This window comes from Oncorhynchus mykiss, chromosome 8, assembly GCF_013265735.2.
Source record: "Oncorhynchus mykiss isolate Arlee chromosome 8, USDA_OmykA_1.1, whole genome shotgun sequence".
Lineage (NCBI taxonomy): Eukaryota > Metazoa > Chordata > Actinopteri > Salmoniformes > Salmonidae > Oncorhynchus > Oncorhynchus mykiss.
The window spans coordinates 39,162,421-39,181,896 of record NC_048572.1 but is presented as its reverse complement, the minus strand read 5'-3'; the positions used below and the strand labels follow the sequence as shown (position 1 = coordinate 39,181,896).

Here is a 19,476-nt window from a genome sequence, read left to right as displayed (position 1 = left end):
ATACTGTGATGTTTTCCCCAGTGTTAATGAGCCACGAAGTACAGAGTCAGCAGCTGTAGAGCAGCCAGCCTCTGGGGAGGGGTTACTACAGGGTTGGAGAGGAGAGACACAACCACTCCCAGGAGAAAACAACATGGCTGCCAAGGAGGATCACTATGTAAGCCTTAGGACCAGGGAAAGGAGACCGAGATATCATCTCACCCAGGGGAGATGGAAGGAGGGGGGAGGGAAAGAAAGAGAGAAAGAGAGAGATTGACAGAGAGTGAGTTAAAAGACCAATTTTAAATGTGCTAGCCTGCCATATTCATCTAGCTCCAACTGTTTACTAGTGGTAACCATAGAAACATGGCCACTGAGGCAGCAACAGAGAGGGAGAGACCCCCCCCCTTTTTTTTTTACATTTCCAGCAGAAATCAAATCAGAGAATGGGAAGAATCAGTTTAAACACAGAATTCTGAGGGAGAACCCGGACACTTTGTTTGCCGACTGCTCACACAACAGGACTGTTACAAACCTGTTATTTTACACAGACAACACTACTGCCTGGCATACAGCTGTAACCAGGCATTTAAGGTATACCACAAAGAAAGGAATCTGCAAGGGAAGGCAAATCCACATTTTTGAGAACAGCGAGAAGGACCAGGACAACAGGTTTCTGACGGTAAATGGCACTCTCATGTTCCAGGGCAGTGAGGCTGCACTCAGGACTTTTGTGCGGGACTTCCCCACCTTAAGGAAGACAGCGGAAACCAAAAAAGACAAGGACAACACCCTGACCTCTCCCCTCACCTCAGGCACTTCAACAGCAGGAGCCCAGGCCCAGACCAACACATCAGGTATATCCTACCCCATGCCTGCCTACGACCACCAGAGCCATGACCACACTACCATCAGCCTACCATCAGCCTGCTGTGAGACAGTGCAGGACCCAACCAGTGCAAGACCCCGATGAATAACTCTGTCCAGGAGCTGAGAGAGAGCCTTGCCACAGCGCTTGAGGAGGTAAAGGCCACCATCAGGAGAGAGCTAGGACAGGTAAAGGAGGAGATGGCAAAGGAGTTGTCTGTCATCAAAAGGGTGCTGTAGCATAGCCCCTCACCACCCCCACTGACCCCCCCCCCCCCCATACCGACTACCCTTTACCCACACCCCCAATCAACAAGGAGGCTCACATGGGGCCACCTACTACAGAAAGAAGCTCTCTGCCCCCCCCCCCCCCCCGACACACCCCCACACATCCCTCCTTGTACACAGGCCCTGTGTACCCCTGCCCCAGATCGTAAACCCACTACTCTGGTAAAACCCACTGAGGTGGCCATCCTCATTGACTCAAATGGGAAATTCATCCAAGAGGATAAACTCTTCCCCCACCACAAGGTGTGCAAAATACGTTGCCCAAAATCACAGGATGCACTCCACATCTTGTCCCAGCCTGACTTTGGCACACCAGGCTACAGTATTATTCACACCGGCACCGAGAGGAGCAGGAGAGAGTAGGCAGCCTGGTCAACAGAGTAGCAGAGAGGGCCTCTGAGCGGTTCCCCAACTTCCACATCACCATCTCCACTCTGCTGCCCCGCAAAGACTTTCATCCCCGTACCATTCAGAAAGTCAACACTGACATCACCAGAGGGTGTGGCCTACTCCCGAACATGCACGTTCCTCACCACCCAACAATCACCCCAGAGCATCTGCATGACCACTCCCACCTGAGGAAGCAGACAGTAGGGATGTTTGCCAAGTCTCTAAAGGACATGGCACTTGGTAGACAAACACCCCATGCCGCACTGGACAGAGGACCATCCTGAGACACATACCAAACTGCACCACCAAGGAGCCCCAGGCCCCCTCTACGCCACACCAGACCTAGCACACCCCACAGGCCCCATCCACCACCAGAGCACCACCACTTCCATCGGCATAGCCAGACTGGACTGGGCCCAGTCTACTACCAGACCACCATCTCTACCAGACCAGAGAGGAAGCCCAACGGCCCAGAACTGGCCCTCCTCCACTCCACAGGGCCCAACAGCAGGACCAGCACACCTACGCAGAGGTCGTCAGAGGACAGGAGAACCCTGTAGGATTGAGTGAGGTTAAACAGCCCCTCCAATACATAAGGCACTAAACTGCACTAAACACGCGCACACACACACACACACACACACACACACACACACACACACACACACACACACACACACACACACACACACACCTATTGTACTACAAGTTTACTTGTTCAATGAATAGGAGTATATATAACAGAAAAAATGTTAGCTGTTATCCTGTTTATCTCACTCTTAACAACTTAATAGTTACTGTATTTCTATTCTTATTTCTGACTGCTATTCATGTGGAACATTCAGGGCCTAAACTCATCAACCTTTGGACTGAAGAGTTTAGCACTGGAGTTCAATAAAAATCTTAAAGATGTTGACGTCATCATTCTGCAGGAGACATGGTGTAAGGCAGACACTGTCACTCACTGTCCCACAGGCTACAGAAAGGCAATTGTGTCATCACAGAAACACAGCTCTGTCAATAGAGGCAGAGACTCTTGGAGGACTGATCATTTGGTACAAATCCGAACTACAAAATCAAATTGATCCCCTCAAAATTGGTAAATATCACATTTGGTTCAAACTGAAAAAAGAACTTGTACTGACAGAAAAATATGTGTTCCTTTGCGCAATATATACCACCCCCCCCCCCCCCCCCCCCCCCCCCCTTCAGAATCCCCATATTACTCAGAGGAGAGCTTCCCCACCCTTGAGGAGGAAATGTGCCATTTCCAGGCCTAGGGAAATGTGCTCATCTGTGGGGACACAAATGCGCACACACAGGAACACTACCTGATATAACGACCACACGAGGGGACAGCTTTATACAGGCCATACTGTTTCTAACTGCCTTAATCTTCCCCATAGAAACAACAGTGACAGCACCATCAACAAAAACAGAAGGGAACTGTTGTAGCTCTGTAGAAGCCTGGGTCTGTATTTTGTCAATGGTAGGTTACGGAGGGACTCTTTGGGGAGTTTCACTTATTGCTCACCTCTTGGCCACAGCACAGTAGACTATATGATTACAGACATTGACCCTTTCTCTCTCAGCTCATTCACTGTCAAGCCACTAACACCTCTGTCTGATCACAGCCAAATGACGTTGTTCCTCAAAAGAACAGACATGGAAACAACCACACATTTACAGCCCAGTAAGCTGTACAACATCAGACATTCATACAGATGGGCCCAAAACAGCACAGAAGAATACCAGAAAGCAACCTGTAACCAAAATATCCAAACACTCTTAGATAACTTTCTGGATACCACATTCACTCACAGTAAAGAAGGCCTCAATCTAGCAGTACAAAACATCAACTATATATTCAGGCAAATGGCAAAAGAAGCACAACTGAAATTGATACAAAAAAAAAAAAAAAAAACACATATGACACCTGGTTTGATGCAGATTGTCAAATTATAAGGAACAAACTTAGAACACTATCCAACACTATCCCAAATAATGGTGAATTACGCCTTCATTACTGTGAGACTTAAAAACTCTATAAACGTACACTCAGAAAAAAAAAAGCAGAGTACAACAGCAAGCAGCTGACGCTAATTGAGGAGTCCATAAACACAAACAACCTCTGGCAAAATTGGAAAATCCCCCCCCAAATCTAAACAACAGGAATTAGCAAAAGTATACAAAATGGTGACATATGGACAACCCATTTTAAAACACTCTACAACACCGTTCAAATTGACACAAACGCAGAGCAATGGCAAATTTATGAAAATTTGAATGGATTAGAAAAAGCTATTAAGGACAATCGAAATCCACTGGACTCCCCAATTACTGACCAGGAGCTCTATAAGAAACTTCAGGCCCTTAAATGTAAAAAAGCATGTGGCATGGTGGCATCCTAAATGAGATGCACAAACTCACTAGTGCAAAATTTCAATTGCCTATATTAAAACTGTTTAATTTGATTCTGAGTGTAGGTTATCTGGAATCAAGGACTCCTAACCCCAGTCTTTAAGAATGGAGGCCAATTTGACCCTAACAATTACAGAGGCATTTGTGTGAACAGTTACCTGGGGAAGGTTTTCTGTAGTACTATAAATGTAAGAGTTCTAAACTTCCTTAATAAGCACAATGTCTTGAGTAAAAGCCAAATTGGATTTATACCAAAACATCGCATGACTGATCACACCCTACACCCCCTGACATGTCCACCAAAATAATACCAAAATATACACTTGCTTTATCGACTTCAAAAAAGCATTTGATTCTATTTGGCATACATGACTGTTCTAGAAAGTTATTAAGAGTGGTGTAGGGGGTAAAACATATGACATAATTAAATCAATGTATACTGGCAATACGTGCATCATTAAAATTGGCAATAAAATTACATAATTCTTTAACCAGGGGCAGGGCCTTCGCCGGGGTTGCAATCTGATGTCACGTATTAACAAGGTGGGTGGAATCAGGCGCAGAGAGCAGGTGCAGTGAGTCGAATGTTTATTCTCCGGAACCAAACACGGTCAACCCAAAATACAGGGTGAAATAATCCAACACAGGATTAAATGTATCGGAGCAAATAACACAATACGTATTCACGAAAACACATGAAACCAAAACAACCACGCTGCGCTTTGGTCCGCTTCTCCTCCGTCAATGGAAGAAATCCCTTACAGAATCACCCACCCCAACAGGACCAAGCGGCGTGGTAACGGGCAACGGCAAGAGGAGCAGCAGGAGAAGCAACAGATGCAGCAGCAACAGGAGCAGCAGCAGCAGCAGTGGGAGAGGCTGCACTATTTGGAGAAATGGACATGGGAGGAAGATTTGGATGGTAAAGGACCCTGGGCTCAGCCAGGAGAATATCGCCGCCCCAAGGAAGAACGGGAGGCGGCGAAAGCGGAGAGGCGCCGGTATGAGGAGGCAGCGCGTCGTCGTGGATGGAAGCCTGAGAGTCAGCCCCAAAAATTTCTTGGGGGGGGGCTAACAGGGAGTATGGCTACGCCAGGTAGGAGACCTGAGCCAACTTCCTGTGGTTACCGGGGGGCTAGAGAGACCGGGCAGGCACCGTGTTATGCTGTGGAGCGCACGGTGTCCCCAGTGCGGGTGCACAGCCCGGTGCGGTACATTCCAGCTCCGCGTATCGGCCGGGCTAGAGTGGGTATCGAGCCAAGTGCCATGAAGCCGGCTCTACGCATCTGGTCTCCAGTGCGTCTCCTTGGGCCGGCTTACATGGCACCAGCCTTGCGCACGGTGTCCCCGGTTCGCCTGCATAGCCCAGTGCGGGCTATTCCACCTCGCCGCACTGGCAGGGCGACCGGGACCATTCAACCGGGTAAGGTTGGGCAGGCTCGGTGCTCAAGAGCTCCAGTGCGCCTGCACGGCCCGGTCTATCCATCACCACCTCCACGCACCAGCCCTCCGGTGGCAGCTCCCCGTACCAGGCTGTCTCTCTGGCCCATCCTTACAGGGGCTCCCTCCTCTCCAGCGCTGCCGGAGTCTCCCGCCTCTCCGGCGCTACCAGAGCCTTCCTCCTGTCCAGCGCTGCCGGAGTCTCCCGCCTGTTCGGCGCTACAAGAGCTACTCAGTCCGGTGCTTCCAGAGCCTTCCTCCTCTCCAGCGCCGCCAGTGCCGCCCGTCTGCCCAGCGCCGCCAGTGCCGCCCGTCTGCCCAGCGCCGCCAGTGCCGCCCGTCTGCCCAGCGCCGCCAGTGCCGCCCGTCTGCCCAGCGCCGCCAGTGCCGCCCGTCTGCCCAGCGCCGCCAGTGCCGCCTGTCTGCCCAGCGCCGCCAGTGCCGCCCGTCTGCCCAGCGCCGCCAGTGCCGCCCGTCTGCCAGGGGCCGCCAGTGCCGCCCGTCTGCCAGGGGCCGCCAGTGCCGCCCGTCAGCCAGGGGCCGCCAGTGCCGCCCGTCAGCCAGGGGCCGCCAGTGCCGCCCGTCAGCCAGGGGCCGCCAGTGCCGCCCGTCAGCCAGGGGCCGCCAGTGCCGCCCGTCAGCCAGGGGCCGCCAGTGCCGCCCGTCAGCCAGGGGCCGCCAGTGCCGCCAGTCAGCCAGGGGCCGCCAGTGCCGCCAGTCAGCCAGGGGCCGCCAGTGCCACCAGTCAGCCAGGGGCCGCCAGTAAGCCAGGGGCCGCCAGTGCCGCCAGTCAGCCAGGGGCCGCCCGAGCAGCTGCCCCTCTGTCCCGAGCAGCTGCCGCCCCTCTGTCCCGAGCAGCTGCCGCCCCTCTGTCCCGAGCAGCTGCCGCCCCTCTGTCCCGAGCAGCTGCCGCCCCTCTGTCCCGAGCTGCTGCCGGCCCTCTGTCCCGAGCTGCTGCCGGCCCTCTGTCCCGAGCTGCTGCCGCCCCTCTGTCCCGAGCTGCTGCCGCCCCTCTGTCCCGAGCTGCTGCCGCCCCTCTGTCCCGAGCTGCTGCCGCCCCTCTGTCCCGAGCTGCTGCCGCCCCTCTGTCCCGAGCTGCTGCCGCCCCTCTGTCCCGAGCTGCTGCCGCCCCTCTGTCCCGAGCTGCTGCCGTCCCTCTGTCCCGAGCTGCTGCCGTCCCTCTGTCCCGAGCTGCTATCGCCCCTCTGTCCCGAGCTGCTGCCGCCCCTCTGTCCCGAGCAGTTGTCCCTCTGTCCCGAGCAGCTGCTTCACCTCTGTCCCGAGCTGACCCTCTGTCCCAAGCAGCCCCTCTGTCCAGTGGGGTCATTGAGAAGGGTGGCCATGGTGAGAAAGCCACGGAGGCGGACAATAAGGCGGACTAAGACAATGGTGAAGTGGGGTCCGCGTCCCGCGCCAGAGCCGCCACCGCGGACAGACGCCCACCCAGACCCTCCCCTATAGGTCAAGGTTTTGCGGCCGGAGTCCGCACCTTTGGGGGGGGGGGGGTACTGTCACGTTCTGACCTCTATTTCCTTTGTTTTGTATGTAGTTAGTATGGTCAGGGCGTGAGTTGGGTGGGCAGTCTATGTTTGTTTTTCTATGATTTGGGTATTTCTATGTTTTGGCCTAGTATGGTTCTCAATCAGAGGCAGGTGTCATTAGTTGTCTCTGATTGAGAATCATACTTAGGTAGCCTGGGTGTCACTGTGTGTTTGTGGGTGATTGTTCCTGTCACTGTGTTTGCTGTCACAGGATAGGACTGTTTTGCGGTTTCACATTTCTTGTTTTTGTTAGTTTGTTCATGTTAAGTTATTTATTAAAACATGAATCAAAACAACCACGCTGCGCTTTGGTCCGCTTCTCCTCCGTCAATGGAAGAAATCCCTTACATCTGAGCCCTGCACTCTTCAATATTTACATCAACGAATTGGCCACTATTCTAGAAAAATCCTCAGCCCCTGATGTTAGCATCCACAATTCAGAGATTAAATGCCTACTCTTCGCAGATGACCTATGCCTGCTGTCACCCACAGCACATGGCCTACAGCAGAGCCTGGACCTGCTAGAGCAGTACTGCCAGACCTGGGCTAAAATAATGATTTTCCAGAGAATATCCAGATCTCAGGGAATTAGACCAAAGTTCTCTATTGGTACAAAATATATAGAGTAGTGCACACACTACAATTACTTAGGTTTAAAAATAAGCTCAACTGGACACCATAATGATGCAGTGAATGAACTGAGAGAGAAAGCACACAGGGCATTCCTCGCCATTAAAAAACAAATTTAAATTTAAATACCTTTTGTCTACATTTGTCTAAAACTAATTGAATGTGTCATTGAACCAATTGCATTTTATGCCAGCGAGGTGTGAGGTCCACTTGCAAAACAAGATTTCACCAAATGGGACAAACACCCCATTGAAACCCTGCATGCAGAGTTCTATAAGATTGTCCTACATGTCCAGAGGAAAACTACAAACAATGCATGCAGGGCAGAATTAGGCCAATATCCACTAATAATAAAAACTCAAAAAAGAGCTATTAAGTTTTGGAAACATCTAAAATACAGTGACCCCCTCTCATATCATTACCAATCCCTGTATGCATCCAACTGGTCCTGGGGCTGAGTTCACAAACCTGTTCTACTAACATACTGAAGCCTCAGGGCCAGAACATCCAATCAATCAGAATAAAACAAATTACACAATTAAAACAAAACTACATTGCTTATTGGGAAACACAAGTACAAGCACAAACCAAAATGCAGTGCTATCTAGCCCTAAATAGACAGTACACCATGGCTAACTATTTGACCATGGTTACTGATCAAAACCTTAGAAAAACCTTGACAAAGTACGGGCTCAGTGAGCACAGCCTTGCCATTGAGAAGGGTAGACACAGGAAAATCTGGCTCCAAGTAGAGGTAAGGCTGTGCAACCACGGCACCACAGCAGAACCTGAGACAGAGCTGCATTTCCTGACAAAATATAAAAAATATAAAACCAAGTTTCAAAGATCTCTCTGATGAGAATAGGCTACCCATCCTGTTGGGAGAGGACGCAGAGAGCTGTGGGTTGGCAGCGCACTACATTGCTGCCTGCGATAAGATGAGGGACAGTGTCTGACAGACCAATCAACCTGCACATGTCCTCTATTGTATGCTTATTGTTATTGTTCAATGTATGGTTATTTTGACTCTTGGTTAATGTTGTTACTGTTGTCCCGTTGACAATTTTGATTCTTATGATCTTAATATTGTAAATATCCAAAGTAAGCTTGCCAATAAAGCAAATTGAATTGAATTGAGAGACTGACAGAACAACAGAAAGAGAGAGAGAGAGAGAGAGAGAGAGAGAGAGAAGCAGAGAGGAGAGGAGAGAAAAATAGACAGAATGCACAAGAAAGGGGGAGCATTCGCTTCAATAGGGAGAGTCAACACAGGGGCATGTTTTGCTTGTGGAGTCTTTTTATCGTAGAGGGTTTACGGTGCCACAACACTGTCAATGAGGTGAACAGAAGAACGGTTCTTCACATAAACTCATTACTGTAAGCCTGACTATGTCTCTGTATGTGTCTTTGTAAAAACCACTCAATCTGCTTAATAAACCTCTACTGCAAGTTTGGGCATCAGGGTTTCTGACGCGTTCTTGACTTGAGTATTATGAGGCTGGAGATGAGATACAACCAAGAAATGATATTGTTTGTTAGAAAAGGATGTTGCCTCGGAGAAACAAGTAAAAAAAAACTTTTTTACAAATGGCCGACCCTCCATAGTACAAAATGAGGGCCACAGGAGAGACAGCAGGGCGTCTGTGGTTCTAAAAGAGACTACACACCGTGTGTAGCCTACTGTAGTATTGGTTTCCCCATCTCGTGTAACTCAGTATGGGTACAGGTACAGACAAACACCAAACAATCCTGTTCTCTTCCTTCTTCAATATCAGCTGACAAAACCCAATATAACACTTCACACCATCACACAGACTCAGAATTTTCTATGCCAAGAATCCCTATTTTATATCCCACAGTGATGTGAGACAGAGACGTCCTTTTCCATTTCCTAAAATGAGCCTGCGGTGAGCCTAGACAAGCATTCTCTTCTCTCCAGCGCTGAGCGGCTTAGATCACTGATGAACATGTCACATCAGACCCACACAACAACACAGACGGCTGAGACGAGTGTTGGTGTATGTCGAGTAGGTATTAACGTGTGTGTGTGTACCTGTGTGGGTGTAGAGTAGGTATCAGAGTAGGTACATGCCTCCACTACATCTCTAGTCCTCCACAGACTCTAAAGCCATTTGATGTAATCTCTCAAAGGCAACAATGTATATGGCATACAAGCACACAGTACACACACAGTACACGCACACACAAACAAACACACACATACTGTATATACAGCACACATCTATTTATACAAAGCAGTTAATTAATATTTGATTCCTCTTTTAGTATTTTCATGCATTCCCCAGATCACTGGAAGAGAGGCACTGAAAGGCATTGTGGGAGATGGTGCCTACCTCGTCATAAGTGTACCGGTAGTCTGCCTTCTTTGATTTCAGATCCCACAAGACCACGATCCCAGACTCATATCCAATTATAAGCTGGAATGAAAAAGTGACAAGCAGCTAGTGAGATTTGGCCCCGGTGAGAAGATGACCCAAGGAATAATATGCTCAACATTCACACGGCAGGCTGTGGTGGGATGGGGGGGATGAAAGACAATGCATACAGGATTCACAGCTTCTAGGAGTCGCCTTTTGACCTTGGTTCTAAACCAACGACAAGAAAAATAAGTGCATTTTGTTAAATGTTTTATTGATATCGGTTAACCAAACCATGCCTCCCCCACTCTAAAGTTGATATTATCAACATATTGCAAACAATGGACTCTTTTCAATTAAATCAAATGATAAATCATTATTTATGTTATTCTTTAGAACTTAGCTCCTCTTGTACCATGAGTACAAAAACACAGGTAATTGATAGACAAACATGTGAACAACTGTGGCTCACAAGTCATTCATCTATCAAAAGCAATTATTTGTGTTTTCAAATCAAATATAAATAATGATCCAGCTAGCTATAATGTTTTATAAAGACTAAACCTATAATGATTTATAAAGGCTAAACCTCTAATATTTCATAAAGGCTAAACCTCTAATGTTTTATAAAGACTAAACCTATAATGATTTATAAAGGCTAAACCTCTAATATTTCATAAAGGCTAAACCTCTAATGTTTCATAAAGGCTAAACCTCTAATGTTTCATAAAGGCTAAACCTCTAATGTTTCATAAAGGCTAAACCTCTAATGTTTCATAAAGGCTAAACCTCTAATGTTTCATAAAGACTAAACCTATAATGTTTTATAAAGGCTAAACCTATAATGTTTTATAAAGGCTAAACCTATAATGTTTTATAAAGACTAAACCTCTAATGTTTCATAAAGGCTAAACCTATAATGTTTTATAAAGGCTAAACCTATAATGTTTTATAAAGGCTAAACCTATAATGTTTTATAAAGACTAAACCTAGAATGTTTTATAAAGACTAAACCTAGAATGTTTTATAAAGACTAAACCTATAATGTTTTATAAAGGCTAAACCGATAATGTTTTATAAAGGCTAAACCTATAATGTTTTATAACATCACCCACATGACTGACTTTCTCTCTGACTTTCTGCCTGTCTGCAGACTCATTGATGGCGGGGGGCATGGCACACTCTTCAACATTAACAACAAGGAACGATACACACACGTAGATGTAATGTACACAATATGTGGGCAGAGAGACACTCCTATACCTTTCCCTCATCCATGGGGTTGTCACTTATGTGGACCACAGGACCTGGGTGGGCCTTGGAGGATCTGATAGAGAGGAAGAGAAAAGGAAGAGAGAGCGCAAATAAGAAGAAAAGAGAGGTGAGAAACAACATTCACCTCAGCAGCATCAAAGGGAAGTCATATACATCAGACAGGTGAGGTAGTATTACGTGTGCAGAGTTCACACACATCATGCAGATCACCTTGGACAGAGGACATACATTTAGCTTAGAGCATCTAAAGGAACTTAGTCCCTTTAAAACAGAGCATTGGGAAGGACAGGGCTAACTGCTGAAGCACTGAGAGTCCTATTTCAAAGACAAGAGCTTACTGACAGGATAGATGGATGGCTGTCAGTCCCCTCTGAGTGTCTACTGTAGTGTGTGTTGTGGCAGCCTAGGGGAGTCAGAGGTGAAACTCACAATAAAATAAGACAACGGGAGACCGTTTTGCGGTGCTCTAACCAAAGTTGTTCTTTAATTAAGGTTGTGGGGAATGGGGAGGGGAGAAATACAATGGAAAGGCCTCTCAGGTGGGTCACTCTGCGTCCGGCGTGGGGGCTCCTCAGACCGCCTGTGTTAATGAACAAAAGAGAGAGAGAGAGATGAGTTCGGGGTTTCAACCCTTGCTCTCAACTTGCGCGGGATGACGTGCTGCACGGGACGCAGCATGGGTCCTCTTCCTTTGGGGGGAAATAAAATGAAGAGAGAGATGCAGTTGAAGTCGGAAGTTTACATACACCTTATCCAAATACATTTAAACTCAGTTTTTCACAATTCCTGAGATTTAACCCTAGTAAAGATTCCCCTCAGTTAGGATCACCACTTTATTTGAAGAATGTGAAATGTCAGAATAATAGAGAGAATGATTTATTTCAGCATTTATTTCTTTCATCACATTCCCAGTGGGTCAGAAGTTGACACACACTCAATTAGTATTTGGTAGCATTGCCTTTAAATTGCTTAACTTGGGTAGCCTTCCACAAGCTTCCCACAGTAAGTTGGATGAATTTTGTCCCATTCCTCCTGACAGAGCTGGTGTAACTGAGTCAGGTTTGTAGGCCTCCTTGCTCACACACGCACACGCACACACATTTTCTATAGGATTGAGGTCAGGGCTTTGTGATGGCAACTCCAATACCTTGACTTTGTTGTCCTTAAGCCATTTTGCCACAACGTTGGAAGAATGCTTAAGGTCATAGTCCATTTGGAAGACCCATTTGCGACCAAGCTTTAACTTCCTGATTGATGTCTTGAGATGTTGCTTCAATATATCCACATAATTTTCCACCCTCATGATGCCATCTATTCTGTGAAGTGCACCAGTCGCTCCTGCAGCAAAGCACCCCAACAACATGATGCTGCTTCACGATTGGGATGGTGTTCTTCGGCTTGCAAGCCTCACCCTTTTTCCTCCAAACATAATGATGGTCAGTATGGACAAACAGTTCTATTTTTGTTTCATCAGACCAGAGGACATTTCTCCAACTCATACGATCTTTGTCCCCATGTTCAGTTGCAAACCATAGTCTGGCTTTTTTTATGGTGGTTTTGAAGCAGTGGCTTCTTCCTTGCTGAACGCCCTTTCAGGTTATGTCGATATAGGACTCGTGTTACTGTGGATATAGATACGTTTCCTCCAGCATCTTCACAAGGTCATTTGCTGTTATTCTGGGATTGAGTTGCACTTTTTGCACAAAAATATGTTCCTCTCTAGGAGACCGAATGCATCTCCTTCCTGAGCAGTATGACGGCTGCGTGGTCCCATGGTGTTTATCCTTTTTGGGATAGGGGGCAGCATTTTCACTTTTGGATGAAAAGCATGCCCAGAGTGAACTGCCTCCTACTCTGTCCCAGATGTTAATATATGCATATTATTATTAGTATTGGATAGGAAAGAGTGTCTCAGGCTCGTGACGTGCGCTCCCGACAGTTACCTCTCGTTCCAGTGCTTTTTTTCAGACATAGGAATTCTACGGTTGGAAGCTTATTGATGTTTTATGTTAAAAACATCCTAAATATTGATTCCATACATCGTTTGACTTGTTTGATGACCTGTAACGGAACTTTTTGAGTTTTTGTCTGGACGAAGTGCTTGCGCCTCATGAAGATGGATTACTGGGCTTAACACGATAACAACATGTGGCTATTTGGACAGAAATTATGGACTTTGTGGAACTTTATGGAACAAATCAATAATTTATTGTCGAACTGGGATTCCTGGGAGTTTCTTCTGATGAAGATGAACCAGACTTGTAGAGGTCTACAATTGTTTTTCTGAGGTCTTGGCTGATTTCTTTTGATTTTTCCATGATGTCAAACAAAGAGGTAGGCCTTGAAATACATCCACAGGTACACCTCCAATTGACTCAAATTATGTCAATTAGCCTATCAGAAGCTTCTAATGCCATGACATCATTTTCTGGAATTTTCCAAGCTGTTTAAAGGCACAGTCAACTTAGCGTATTTAAACTTCTGACCCACTGGAATTGTGATACAGTGAGTTATAAGTGAAATAATCTGTCTGTAAACAATTGTTGGAAAAATTACTTGTGTCATAAACAAAGTAGATGTCCTAACTAACTAGCCAAAACTATAGTTTGTTAACAATACATTTTTGGAGTGGTTGAAAAGTGTATGTAAACTTCCGACTTTTGGTGAGTCAAACATTGCCTAGAATATTCTTTGTTGTTGGATCGAGGTGCTTATCATATTCACTCCGGTTCTTCTGAAGTCTAGATGTACCCTCTGCCTGTCTGCCCAAGCGCCCGAGTGACTGCACCTCTACTTATACCCATTTGGGGTAATGAGGGACAGGTGGGACCTATTCCAGGTGCCAATTGGTTGCAGAACCTGGACTGGGTAATATTGGTGTTGAATCCCCAGCCCCAGTTGGTGACTGTAGAGCTGCCCAGTGGGCTGACTGACCTTGGCCTCTCTAGCCCTCTGGAGCTGACCATGGTCCTGCTACTTCCTTTGTAGCTCCCCGCTTGCCCACAGTGTGTGTGTGTCTCTCTCTCTCCATATCTCCATCTCAGTCTCCATCTCCCTGCCTCCCCCTCTCTCTATGAGAATACACATTTAGCTCTCTCTATCTGTCCTCTCTCCTCTCCTTATGCCAATGGCAGTAACAATAGCATCTATCAATCTAACCCCTCTTCACCCAGGCCTAAGACGGACATCACGGCTAACATAGAGGATGAAGAGAGGAAAGGAAGCTATGACTAGGAGAATAAGGACAAAACCCATAGCTGCCCGGGTGTTAACCTAATACTGTTATTACCTTAGTGTTACTGCAGCCGGAGTTGTTTATTTATCTAATACCCCTCGCCACTGTCTCACTGTTATTTAAAAACCAACCCATTCCCTGCTGCACACACACGCACATGCACGCGTGCACACAAACATACACACAGGAAATGGCAAGGTTTTGGAGAAGGGATCACCATGGCAACAGAGGCAGGATGGGCAGAGTGCAGACAGCCTCCTGAAAACATACAGCACCCACACAGAGGCAAGCACACACACACACACACACACACAAAGTGATGTGCGGGTTGACTCAGACCCCGCGGTTATATCCACGGGATGGATGGGTTTAGGGTCATTAAATGGGTTGAATGAAAAAAGTTAATGTGCAATTTATATCTATAGGCTTCTTGAGGTTTTTCTTTAATTATTTTAGGCTATCTGGCATTAGTGCGTAAACCTAAGCCTCAAGGTCTAACTGTACAAGCGCCAAGTAGCCTACACGCCAATCGCCAAATGCTTTTGGGAACAGGAAGAAAAGTTAACGTCAATACACGGAGGCAAAAATGACAATGTCAAAGTTTTATTCAAGAAGAGAAAAGCTGCGAAATGGAGAGTTGAACATAAAGAGAAGGGAGGGCCAGAAATGTAATTTGGCACGTCAAGGGAACTGTAGCCTACTGTTCAGGTGGGTTAGATTGAAACTAAAACCTGGAAACTGACTGTAGGTCTGTAAACTCTCACACATTGCCTTAATATTAACTCCTCCAGAACTAAGCATTTCTTGCTGTAAAATGATACACCAAATGTAGGCAAAATGTTTGCTTGGGAACTGGAGTGGAGGTGCTATCTTTACTAGCGTCATAAAAGCTGATCATGTTTCAACCACATAAAATATGCATCCAAACCAAATTGAAATCTTATCAGAAACATGTTGGGTTGCTTTCACACATTTATTTTTATTTCCTTACAAATTAAAGTAATTTGGAAATTTTCAACAGAAGAAGATGACAAAGGAAACTTTACCGATGTCAACTAGATTGAAGTATTCATTCTATCAATTTCTGGCAATATTCTGGTGAGCAAGGGTTTAATTAGTCTTATAGGGCAAAATATAATGAGGAGAAAAGTGCATTGGGTATTCAGAGGATATTTATAAACTAAAATTGTTGCTTACAAGAAGGGGTTGGAAGCGGAATAGAACTGAAAACCGGAAAATAGTTACATTTCTCAAGGAACAGAAACGAAACCGGGAACGAAAGTGATCCATATACTGTTCCACAACAGAACCATTATTTTAAAAGCATGGGAACCATTTTTTTTTTTGTTCCAGGCATTTTTTTCAAGTCCCCCCAAAAAATGCAACTAAGCGCCTATGCAAAGCCATCACTGTGTCACTCAGAAACGTATGCCAGTGTCTGCCTGTAAGCTGAACATCTTTGCCAGTGTGTGTGCATGTTAAGGCTACCTTCCCCCTCCGAAGCATTAACTACTATACTGATGTTACCAGAGTGATTCAGAAGAGAGATAGATTTTTGATTAGCTTTTTTCAATGCTAGTTAAGGAAACCACAGTGTGGGCCTAGTTGGATTTATTAACGACAAAAAGGTCAAATGTGTTTTTTATTCTGGTGCTACTCTGTACAGACAAGCTTGTTAGCTTGCTAGCTTAAGCTTATTAGCTTGCTAGCTCAAAGGACATTCAAAGTTCCTTCATTGAAGCCGCTCCTGCCAAGTATAATTCTGTGCACTTAATTCAAATAAAGCATGTCATAAAAAGATGCCCAGCTCTCAAAGCCTCCTCCTCAGCCTTCTCTCGCTTTCTCCTCACCCACAAAATGTGAGTTGCGCCATAGGCGTAAGATGTCAACAGCTAGCTTGTCTGCTCTGTCTGCACTGACTGGTGAAGTATTTTAATGAGCGAAATGTAAAAAACGGTTGATTTCACAGGTTAAAAAAGGAACAGAAAGGAACAATATAAACTGGTACTCTTGGGGGTTTGAACTGGTTCAGAACTTTACAGTGGAATGGAACAACAACAAAAAATGGTTCTGTTCAGAACAAAACGATCAGAAAATAATGTAGGTACAAACCCCTGCTTACAACTAATCATTTTCTTTTTTCTGTCAAACTTGATAATTGAAAATAAATATAAACAGAGGTTTTACAAGTAACATTGAGTTGATGTACAATACTTGCCCTAGAGTAGGGGCGTCTCACCTCTTCTGCAAGGTCTAAAGAGGGAGGGGTTACTGGGTAGGTTCCTCAGTCCTGCTAGTACACACACACACTATCTCACTTCAGGTTGTCACTGTGATAGCAAAAAACTCTGATGCTTTCCTCACTAGATCTAGTCAAGTGTACAGAATTGATTTAGAGGTGAGTTGTGTTGATTCCTTTACTATCTCAGCCATCCAGGGCAAATCAAACCAAATGTATTTGTCACATGCGTCATGAACAATAGGTGTACGCTAACAGTTAAACGCTTACTTACAGTTCCTTTTCCCAACAAGTCCTTTTTCCCTTTACTTGGTCGACAACAAAGTATTGAGAGGAGCCCCTACAAGGCTCTACATCTGTATCTGTGCAAGAGTGTGAAAATGAATGACAAGATGTAGAGGCCTGAATTCCACACCCCATACTTCTCTCATAATGGATAGAGCCTGCAGTGGAATCTGACTTCTATATGGATGCCATTCACTTTAGCCCGTATCATATTGCATGCATCACATTCACACACACACATATGCAATACACACAGACCATATTTAGGCCATCAAACCCAATGTCCCATAGCGGATATCATACACACAAACACTGTCAAGGACCATCAACCACCTGTGGTGTGTATCACAAGTGGATAGTATCAGCATGCATGCATAACCATACACGTACACAAAACACACACCAGAGTATGTGAGCTGATTTGAGTGGTTGGAAATCCTGCTCGTTGCTCATGGAGTGGTGCTTGCCCACTGCTCCTGCTTCATGTCCTTTCCAACCGCTCCTAAAACTGCTGTGTGCTCACAGGAAAACATACTGACGCTCCAAATTTGCCCCATTCATTAAAATCACAATTGAACCAACACCCATTTACTTTTGTGACCACCTGGACCGACCATTTGTTTTTGAAGTATTGAAACCAAACCATATGATTATAATGAATATTATTGAATAAACATGAAAACGGTGAATGTAAGAAGTGCACATCGTTTCAAATAGGCTACATGTTATAATAAACAGCATATAATCACTCTACATAGGTCAGGAGCCTGACAAGGAGACTAAGACTGAATGAACATTTATTATTTAGGCTATATTATTTCAAGGCTATAGCCTACAAAGAAATACATTGTGAAGCATTTGTGAGTGCGTTACAATAGGCTGGTAGGGACAAAGCGCTCAGTATTTAAACAATATTTCATTGTATAGTCTATTCATCATTATAGTCAAAAAAATTGCGCATATAGGCTGTGACTTACTTAGAATGAAATACAAATTAAACGGAAAATGACTTATTACTGCCTTTGAATTCATTTTTAGAAACAGTAGTTTGGTCAGTCTATGGCTTCAGGCTCATGCGATGGTCCCTGGAGAGCAGGCCAGTAGTGGAGAATATCCTCTCCTCACTTGCAGAGTAACCCAATCAAAAGGGAACGCTCCTTGAACATGGGAATATGCCAGGCCTATTGGGCCGAAATCCATTATGGCCTACTGTATAGATTAGGGTTCTCCAACTGACAAATCTGGCCCACCAGCAATATTATCTGGCCCCCAAAAGCCCCCCAAATTATTCAAAATATTTTTTTATAAAAATAAATATACATTAATAAAAATATATAGGACTGAGATGCAAAAAGCCTGAAATGCAATGTCCCAAGAAGGAAGTTACCCTACCTAAATAATGGAAAAGTTAAATTTGAACTTATCTAATAAAGCAGGCAGCGGACCATTTTGTGGTGCTGAAACGTAAAGCTGCAACCGCAGCACAATCAATAGGAGTTGAACAGCGCCTAGTTCTGAAAATATAGCGAACTTTTTAAGCAAGTGGCACACAGCAACAGATGGGGAAAAACTACACCAGTCGATTAATTCACTTCAACAATAATCTTCATTTTAATTTGACTTTACAAACAACAAGAGGGCTTAATTGGAGTCTATTTCTTCTGAGCCTAGGCCATATAAAATAACTTAACTGACAGATGTAGGCTGAGGCATAACAGCATCTTTCACAACAACAACACAAATATGACTTAATATTCTGTTATAATCTCCACCCGGCACAGCCAGAAGAGGACTGGCCACCCCTCATAGCCTGGTTCCTCTCTAGGTTTCTTCCTAGGTGTTGGCCTTTCTAGGGAGTTTTTCCTAGCCAACGTGCTTCAACACCTGCATTGCTTGCTGTTTGGGGTTTTAGGCTGGGTTTCTGTACAGCACTTTGAGATATCAGCTGATGTACGAAGGGCTATATAAATATTTATATATTGATTTATATGACCTAATATAAATGTTTTTTTTAATTATGCCTACTTCCAATTGCAACTGGACAAAAATGTAGCATCCTACATAAAACAATACTTTAAAGAAAAAAATATCAAGTCTGTTTCTGAATGTCTGTATCGGGAGTCTCGGGATAGCCTGCTCCTGTAAGAACAAACAGAAAATACTGTCAGCTTGAGACCTAAATAGCCCTGTATAAGCACTCACAATAATGTTAGTATTTACTAAATACAGTCATGTAGGCCACTGAGGTACTTACTTGGACACAATCTTGTGGCTTGTGAGATAGATGTGGGTATAATGCGCAGGCAGTCTGACTATCAGTCAAACGTTTGGACAAACCTACTTATTCAAGGGTTTTTCTTTATTTTTACTATTTTCTACATTGTAGACATAAAACACACACACACACACGCACACACGCACACACACACAAGCATCCAACACTGAAACAGCGAAAACACAGTCACCCTGACCTATGGTAACATGGTATTAACACCCCTAGCAACATAC

The 19,476-nt window shown here is 45.2% G+C and overlaps 1 protein-coding gene across 2 annotated transcripts in view; it reads right to left on the bottom strand.

The window, feature by feature from the left end:
* Positions 1-19,476, bottom strand: part of stxbp5a (syntaxin binding protein 5a (tomosyn)) — a 165,014-nt gene that overhangs the window by 53,582 nt on the left and 91,956 nt on the right. For both annotated transcript variants that reach the window (XM_036985455.1, XM_036985456.1), the window contains exons 6-7: positions 11,198-11,261; positions 9,911-9,994 (exon numbers count right to left, since the gene is read on the bottom strand). In XM_036985455.1, coding sequence (XP_036841350.1) covers positions 9,911-9,994; positions 11,198-11,261 — 148 coding nt within the window. The remainder of the gene's footprint in view (positions 1-9,910; positions 9,995-11,197; positions 11,262-19,476) is intronic.